At 37.2% G+C, this 9,759-nt stretch overlaps 1 protein-coding gene across 1 annotated transcript in view; it reads left to right on the forward strand.

The window, feature by feature from the left end:
• VAV3 (vav guanine nucleotide exchange factor 3) overlaps positions 1–8,446 on the forward strand; it is a 457,197-nt gene extending 448,751 nt beyond the window's left edge. The window contains exons 26-27 of the mRNA XM_069090495.1: positions 2,902–3,053; positions 5,992–8,446. Coding sequence (XP_068946596.1) covers positions 2,902–3,053; positions 5,992–6,033 — 194 coding nt within the window. The 3' untranslated portion in view covers positions 6,034–8,446. The remainder of the gene's footprint in view (positions 1–2,901; positions 3,054–5,991) is intronic.
• The last annotated feature ends 1,313 nt before the right edge of the window (positions 8,447–9,759 follow it).

Here is a 9,759-nt window from a genome sequence, read left to right on the forward strand (position 1 = left end):
ATCTATCTATCTATCTATCTATCTATCTATCTATCTATCTATCTATCTATCTATCTACCTACCTACCTACCTACCTACCTATCTATCCATCCATCCATCCATCCATCCATCTATGTATCTACCTACCTACCTACCTATCTCCATTCTTGCTTTTTTCCATAAGTGTGAAATGGAGGTCTTTTCTGCTAGCATCAGAAGCTCAAAGACTGTTAGCACTATGTATTAGGGGAATCATGTACAAATCTCATGCTTATTGATATTAATCAGATTTGTATAATCAACCCACATCAAGGGTAAAGTTCCCTCAGAGATGTGGGCTTTGAAAAAATGACTTAAAGAAGGGTGTATGTATGTATGTGTGTTTATGTGGATGTGGGTGTGTATACTGACAGGGGACATTGAATCCCTATGTTAATTTCCTATAAAATGTAAATATAAATATTTGACCTAGTTGGTATTCTGAAAGTAATAGTTTTCAGTGGTCAATGGAGAAAGAGATGATGCCATCATAGGAGTCTATAGGAACTTGCAATGGTTCATCTTGCTTTCAGGTGACCTGAAATGACAATGTGTGTTTCCTTGTTTTGAAGATAATTTAAATAGAATTATTAAGATATTCTGATAATACTTAAATGTTATTTGCTTCTCTCTTTTTCTTTCTTTTTTCCTCTAAGCCCCTTCTTTGTTCTGTGGGTTTTCTTTTGTAACTCCTCCTCCAGACTACAGCTTTGTCCCCCCTTCTTCCACTCCTTTCTGGTCAGGTACTGCTTTACCACTTTTATATTTCTTCTCAATTTGCTTTTGTTTCACACTGAAAATATTTTGGTTTCCATACACAGCAACCCATAAGAATACATCTTTGTATGTCCAGTCTGTAGAGTTTTGTTATAACCATACATGTTCTTCTTTTTGGCATAAGGAATTTGTCATGACATTTTACTCTTCTGTTTTTTTACAATATTATTTTCTCCAGTATGACATTTATAATCTATGTGATCATTGGGTTGGGGGGTTGGTTTTAGAGTGGGAGGTTGTCTGAAGGTATAAAGGTTGGGAAGTTGAGACATAGTTGATTTGTTTGGGGACAATGTGAAAATGTAATATCCTTAGGATAATGATTTTGATTTCTTAAATTTAGTATTTCTGTTCAGACATGAAAAGATGCATGCAGAGTCCCAATCATTGTTAATATCTTTGTTTCCTGTCATTTGAGTCAAGTTATTCCATGTTCCATGGAAAGAATGGATGTTGTCCATCATTCCTGTAGATAATAAACTGACAAAAGGCAAGTTATAGCTTTGATTTATGCTATGGCCAAAGTGCTGAATGGTAGCTTAGGTGACATCTAAGCAAGTACATTTATATGGAGATAAAATATTTTCCACCCCCTCACCCTTGTTAAGTCAAGCATGGTACCCCAGAGAATCACGGTTAGTTAGAATGAGAAGGAACCTCAGAGATCATCTGGGCCAACTCATTCATTTTACAGGTGACAAAACTGAATCTCACAGATGTTCAGTGACCTGTCAAAGGTCACACATCGAGCTAATGGGTGACTATTTTTCTTCAGAATTTTACTGTGGCCCAGCAGTGCACTAATAATGTATGACAGATTACAACATGAATGGCATTATGGCTATATAGAAATGGTACAGTAAAAGAAAATGATACACATACACACATATATGTATGCATATATTCTCTTTCAGAGTAATGATGTGGGAGAATTTCTCCATTGTTGCATGAGGCATAATTGTTACCGTCTAGCCAGGGGAAGCCTTAGAATATAGACCTGTGACTTGCCCCATTTGTCTCTTTGTCTTAAACTGGAGTTATTTTTAAACCAAATTTGGGGTTATAAAATGCCACCAATTTAAGGGGAACAGTTCTGAGAACTGCTCTGAGTGTAATTGGGGGCCCTTTATAATGCTAGGAAGTAGCAGGTAAAGAAATTATTAGAAATGGATTATGAAACTCTGTATAGACAGACTTATGTAGCTTGAAAGTAGACTTTTTTATGAACAAGGACAAGTGGAGAAAAGGAATTATTTTAGATCCATTCTTTCCCCTCCTCCAAATACAACTTTAGATGTACTAGAATGTCAGAAATGATGTCTTGTTTCCACGTATCCATTAGTATGTCTCATTAGTATGAGAAGACTTCATTGTCTAAGGCATCAGTTTGGGATAAAGAAACCCTTTGGGAGTTTCCTGTGTATTTTTTTTTCTATATGAGTTATGTTTCAAGTAGGCGTGATATTATTTGTAGAACAGAGGCTGAACATATTCCCAAATGCTTTCAAAGAAGAAGTAAAAATAATGGTCAAATAGTAGCAGTACATGACATTAACTTTATCATCAAAGGGGACACTTAGTTCTAGTTGAAAGGGGTTATCTGGCCATTTTCATTGGATGCTTCTTGATTAGAAATGGATTCATTTCCCCCTAGAATAAATAAAAACTTAAATGATTTCAGATTCTAATGATTTCCTAATAAATCAGGTCACTAAAAATTATATACATACATGTATGTATGTATACTTACATATATCTGTTTATATGCATGCACATATATTATACATACACACAACCCACCTAAAATTTGTATTTATTTGAAAACATCCATTGCTTTAACACATTAGAATGCATTGCACTGGAATACTTTGGGTCTTTCAGACAAAGGCAATTCCATGTTGCTGTTTTAATTTTCTAGGACTCAGACCTGAAACTGGTTGAAACCCTAATCTTGATTCCAGGTTTTTGTATTCCTATCACTTTTTTTAAAGGCCCACACTGTATAGTGACTGGTTTTCATTTTAATTGTAACTATAATATTTATCTTCACTGGGACCACTGGTTTGTGAAGATCTGGCTAATGTTGAATTTCTTTATTTCCTGCAGTGTTGAGCCCCAAAGTTCTGGGCATAGCTATTGCACGATATGACTTTTGTGCGAGAGACATGAGAGAGCTATCTTTGTCCAAAGGTGATGTGGTGAAAATTTACACAAAAATGAGTGTAAATGGCTGGTGGAGGGGAGAAGCAAATGGAAGGGTGAGTCCATTGACTTTATCTCATTTATAGACTTTGCTGTTCTAGCAACAGGATTTTGATTTTTATGTTATGTTATATATATAAACATAATAAATTTATTTATCCAAAATGACTGGGAAATGAAACAATCTGATTGATTCTATGTAATAGGAATGGGGATGAGATTTATGTTTTTATTTTGCTGGGATTGGGAATTCCCAAATAAGAAAAATTTTTGTACCAGAGCAGGTAAACACTTTTCTCTGAAGCTTATAGTCTTAGAGATGCCAATAGCACTGAGATGTTAAATGACTTGCCTAAGGTCACACAGCTAGTATGTGTCAGAAGTCTTTCTTGAACCCAGGTTTTCCTCATATTTGTTTATCAGTTTTAAAAAATATATACTTAATACCAAATCTTTACTCATCATAATTTACTATTTCTTAGATTGTCAGAAAGCACTTCTGTGTCTTGCAGTAATCAAGGCTATTGTTATTAAAAGAATTCATTCATTGTTCATCCACTTAAAAATAATTTATTAAGCACTTACTATGTACAGAGTAATCTACTTGTCACTTGGAGAGATATAAAGATAAGGAAAACAATAACTGTCTTTGAGGAGCTTACAAATTTATTATCAGGGATCACAGAAAGTCGTAGATTAAAGAGAAATTAGAGTTTGAGATGAATCTATAGTGGCTCAGTAATAAACTTAGACAATATTTTGGTGAGTAAATTGTTGACTGAGCCATGTTTCTTGTTATTTGTGTCTTTCTGATCAATGTAAAGTGTAAAATTTGCAAGCTTTCTAGTTGTTTGGATTTGGGAAAGGTGTTCATGACTTAACTAGTCATAGAAATAAATGGTGCACCATCCGGGGCACTCTAAGTCCAGTGGACAAGTACAATCATTTAGTAGTTTTATGGTTAGAGTTTCCCAACAGAATTCTTGTCAACAGGGACGTGAACTTTTGTAGCCTTGGGCCCTTAAACTCCACCCCTACCAAAGGGCCAGTTATAATTAATTCTGCACTCATTGGTGACTCAGCCATTTTTGCTGATAAAGATTACTGAGATTTTATTGCTACTTAACTCTGAGTGACTTCAGAAAATACTTGTTACTACCTGTAGTTCTCCCTTTTTGTCAATTGCCAGACTCAGAAAGCTAGAATAAGAAGGGAAATATAAAGCTAAAATTCACCATAGTAGCTGAGTGTGATGAAGCACTGAAGGCTGCTGATCTCTTGAGCAAAGGAGTTCTGAGCCTCAATGGGGCAAAAGCCAATTGGATGGGCGCATTAAGTCTGGAACCAATATGGTGACCCCTGGCAGTAGGGGGCTGCTAAGTTGCTAAAGGAATGGAAGATTGACCTTGGTCAGAAGCACAAGTTAAATATTCCATGGTGTTCAGCAGTGGGATTATAGGTCATGAATGTTTGCTATACTTCCAGCCTGAAAGAAAGGAAAGAAAGGAAGGAAGGAAGGAAGGAAGGAAGGAAGGAAGGAAGGAAGGAAGGAAGGAAGGAAGGAAGGAAGGAAGGAAGGAAGGAAAAGAAAGAGAGAAGGAGGGAGAGAGACAGAGGGAGAGAAAGAGACAAAGACAGAGACAGAGAGAGACAAGAGAGGAAGGAAGTAAGGATAAAGAAATATGGGGAGGGAGAGAAGGGAGAAAAAGAGAGGAATGAAGAAAGGGATGAAGGAAAACATTTTTTACCATAATAAGGTATAATGAAAGGAACATTGTATTTAGAGCCGGAGGAAATGGATTCTAATCCCTACTCAGCTTTTTATTAGACAAGTCACTTATTCTCTCTGTGCCCTGATTTTTTTTTTCAATTGCATCTAGAATTCACGGTTTCTTAAACTTTTTCCTCTAGCTACCCCTTTCTTGGTTTCAGCAGTGGTTCCTCAGTGTTACGTGGTCTGAGGGCATGTGCAGTGCAAAGTGGAACTGCTTTGTGTTCAAAATCAAGGCTTCAGAGAAGTCGTTGCCAGAAACACCTCAGATTCATTACACATTTGAGTTTTAATTAATTTTTGGTCATCGCATGTTCAGAAACCTTTTGCTGTTCCCACATTTTTCCAACCCATATGGGGTCATGATCCACAGTTTAAGAAATGCTGACTTAGATGATTTCTGAGGACCCTTCTATTGCCAAATCTATGATGTTATGTTTCTACACTATTTGATGGTTAAGACAGGCAATAATTCTGGGCTACGTTATTGAAAAGCTTATTGTTTTCTTTCTTACTGGGATTCATTGTCCCTTCCCAACATTTTTCTCCCCTCAGATCTTCAACTGGATTATTTTATTTTCATATGAATATTAGTCTGGTCTTATGGTTTCATCAGTATGGGAACTTCTGATGTGGAAATTTCTTAATTGTTTTAGAGTGGCCTGGGGCTCTGAGATGTTTAGTAACTTGCTTATGGTCATATATGTCAGGCAGGAGTGGAACCCAGGTCTGTGTAACTCTGAGGTTGCCCTCCTATCTGTAATACCATACTTCCCCACAGATCCAGAGCAGATAGAAACTTTATGCCAACTGCCCTTTGTGAAGGTTTAGGCATTGGCCTTGCCCATCTCCAGGTCAGTTCCCCAAGGATATATCGAGACCGATTTCCTAGTTACTTTGCTCAGACCAGTTCTGTAATGGAAATAGAAATGATACTCTGTGTTTCTACCATATTGTTGTTTGTCACTTTATACATCGATTTTGATGTTTCAGGGAAAGAAAACTCTTTAACTTCCTTTTCCTTTATTTCTACCCTTGCATGTATTTGGTAGTCAGCTTTAGCCATCCCAAACTTCTCAACTATCAAATGGGGATAGAAATACTGCTTAATTAAGGTGTCATGGCCATGCAGTACCACAATATATGCAGGGAATTTTGGAATGCCAAGTAAGAAGAGCCAAATGTAAAGTCCCTTTGTTACTCTGGGCTGCTTTTCTTTGCAGGTGGGCTGGTTTCCATCAACATATGTGGAAGAGGATGAATGACTTCAATCCCAATTTTGCAGTCTGGACCAGAAATTTCAGGGACAAGCGATGAACAAAAATCCACAAAGCATTACGAACTGATTGAAGTATTTGAAAAGCTGCATTTCTGGCTAATCAACATCCTTCCTCCTCCTGTCTTCTCCAGTCTTAATGTTGGGATTTCTAAAGATGCTCGTACTGACAGATTAATGGCTTGCTGAGAGCTGGGCAAGAAACAACCTGCCAGTCTGTCATCTTCAGGGACCAGTGAAAAGCCAAAACCTTCTCTTCCCAGAAGAACTCAGCAGATACATTTCTTTGTTTCCTTTCACTTCCTTTCATAGGTCACTGTCAATGCTAGTCATTAGTGAGTGTTTAATGCACCTTTACTTCTCCCCCTTCCTGTCTCATCACACCCCTCTTCCCTTCCCCGCTCATTGAAATCTTTGATGGTACAAAGAACTAGAAGCTTTTACCTATCACAGCCCAAAGAGAAATGAGAGTTCTGTCACATAGACCACTTATGGGAGAAGTTTAGTGTCACTTGTCTCAGAATATCAAGTGTCACTACTTACTGCACCATGCATACTTTTGTCTTACAAATCTTCTTGGCAGAAACACAAGTGAAAACTTCTAAGTTTTCAATCCACTCTGTGTAGAGTTTGAGATGTTTGAACTGATGTCTTTTTACTCCTTGCCTTGGCAAGTGATTGTTTTTGAAAGCTGATTTTTTTTTTTAAAAGAGAACCTTATTACAAAATCCAGAAAACTATTTGCGGTTTTGTAAGGTGGTCATGGCAACTTTGTACTGAAGTTTCTGAGGAAAACTTGGCTCGGCATCCCTCAGGTGGCTGCTTGCCAGACGATCACAGTGTCTGTGTTTACATGAGCCAGATCAAGGGCTATATTGATAAATGTGTCACTTCTTGACAAACACCACCTACAGGACATTTTTTCTTCTCTCTCCCTCTCTCTTCCCCTTCCCCAAATCTGGGGCATATACTACCCTGCTCTTCCTGCTACTTCCAATTCAAAAGACTGAAGGATTGCCAATAGCACAAACCCTTCTGTTGTATTTTCTAGAGGAAGGGCAGCATAACTGTGGCTTTCATTCCCATTTATGTCTCTGAATTTCAAGGTTAGACAAAAACCCACCCAAGGTTTTCCAGGGATAACTCACTGTGGGGCTCAAGGCTTCTCCCAACTGTCTTCCAGTTCATGGGTCATTTCTGCTTACACAATGGCACCTAAATGATACTAAATGACTGGCAGAACAGTCTTCTTACTGGTTTGCTTGCACCTCCTCTATAATGGAAATAGAAAAGATTATTCTCTGGTGCTGATACCATTGTTAATTCATACTTACATATGTATGTATGTATGTGTGTACCTATGTACACACAAATATATACAAATACATGTATGTGTTAATATATACACATGTGTGTATACATATATACATGTATACAAATAACGCTTGTTACCAGATTCTACCTATCTCTTGATATTTGGATAAAGAGGACCACATCATACACATTTTGAAAGCATTTGCTTCTTGCAAAGAATGTAGATATTTTAGCTTCAGCTAAATCTAATTGAGAGCATTCAGAAAAGAAAATTGAGATCACCTCTGAAATGAAGCAATCATGATGTACTCGCCCATAGTTACATGTAGGAAAACCCTCTGCATACTGAAGGAGATGCATTGATCTGGGTGGAGATTCTTGTGGATTAGAAGTTTCTCATATAGGATAGGTTCAGGAAGTTTACCTCAGAATTATGTAAACTGTGATTGTGTTTAAAAAAAATACTGTGTGATGGCACCAGTTTGTGTATTTGTCAATGTGGACATGAGCACTAGAGTGTATTTTGTAAAATAATTTGTACAGTGAAGTTCCCTGGCAGGATGTTTTCTTAGATTATGTTCTATGATGTCTAATACAGCATCAGCTATCACCATGGGGCAATGGTGTGTCTCCAGTTTCACTCTCAGCAGAGCATTGTGGTAGAGGGAGCAACATAACATATGGGTCCTATGTCTTACCATGGGCTTCTTTTGGCAAGTTGACCCACTTCCTTAAACCAGTCTCTGCTCTTCTTTTTTTCATTTTGTTGGTGTGGAGACTTGCCCAGCAGATGGGGGGGTATTAAAGCCATGCTGGGACCCCCTTTTTCTTAAGATACCAGTTGTACCCATTTTTGTCTGTGTTGAATGCCCTGTATTGGAAAAGTTAAATGCTGCATATTCACATGCATTTCTAATACCAAAGACATAACTCAAGGCTATCGAGTCACCAGTCACTGCTTCCCCTTTGCTTTGTCTTGCCTGGATGCAGCTCTTGCTGTCACACCTTGAATCTCATCAGTAGTGCTTAAAAGTTTGTAATATTTTGTAAATATGTCAATACAATAAAGTAGTTACAACTTGTATTAAGTTAATTGTCCTCAATTTTACTGCCTTTCCATTGCATGGGTGGGGGGCTGAAAGGTCGTTTCTAACCTTCTAAAAGTTGGCAATAACAAATAAAGAAATATGAAGGAACTATGATTTCATCTGTGTGGGAATACTCTCAGTACAGAGATTTTCCATCAATTCAGGTGGTGTACTGGAGAGAATATTGGATTTGGAGTCAGGGTGACCTGGGTCCATATCCTGCCTTAGACACTTACTAGCTGTGTGTCCCTGGTCAAGTCACTTAACCTGTCTGCCTTAGTTTATTCATCTGTAAAATAGAGATAATAATATAGCCTATTTCCCAGGTTAGTTATGAAGATAAAATAATATTTCTTTAATGCTTTGCAAACCTTTAAAGCATTATATGAATACTATTATTATTTCTACTACTACTAGTACTACTACTACAATAATACTATTGTTACTATTATTACAATTTTTATTATTCCAACTCACCTATGACATTAAATAAGGCCTAGAGAATTATTGAGTTTAAGTGACTTGTCCACTGTCACACAGCTGATAAATGTCAATATAGGACTTGCACCTGGGTATTCCTGGTTGTACATTCAACACTACATACCTCACAATACATTATACTAATTTAAATAATGGAAATTTGTGTAGGACTTTGACTGGAAAGGCTTGCCTCATTTGAGACCCTCAACAGTCTTGTTTTGTAGATATCACAGGTATTAACTCTTATTTTATAGATAAGAAAATTCAGGCCCAACATGGTTCAGTCCATTGTCAGTGGGTCACATAACTAGTAAGTGTTTAGATGGTTTTCAAACCCATATTTTTCTTATGCCACATCAAGTCCTGTGTCCAATCTAGCATGCTATACCTCAGAGAAGTAATTTGACCTGAGGACCTTATTTTAAGCACATTTTTTCTCAGTTCTTTAGCATGTTTATCAGCTGGGAACAACATAGCACATGTCCAAATAAAATGGGAAGTATGTATGTGTGTCTGGTATAAGATGAAGTAAAGTGTAAAGTAAAAAGTTTATCTGCTAACAGTGATCAGGGTATTTGAGATGGGGGCAGTGGGTGAGTACTTTTCCAAGTGTTGTCCAACTTTCTAGGTATCAATACTTGATAAACAACCAAAATACAAGAGGTACAATTCCCAACTTGTATTTCCTGTCACATATTCTGTACCTCCCCTGCCCAGAGGTCAGCCCCTTTTTTAATAAAGCAGATAATATTTTCAGGAGGATATATGCTTTAAAAAGTAATTTTACAAATTGCTTGGGAAGTATGAATCAAACAACTGAAATGAACAAATTG

The sequence above is a fragment of the Petaurus breviceps genome, unplaced genomic scaffold (assembly GCF_028583685.1).
Source record: "Petaurus breviceps papuanus isolate PSGF00001 unplaced genomic scaffold, PetGlider_PUasm1.0 186, whole genome shotgun sequence".
Classification (NCBI taxonomy): domain Eukaryota; kingdom Metazoa; phylum Chordata; class Mammalia; order Diprotodontia; family Petauridae; genus Petaurus; species Petaurus breviceps.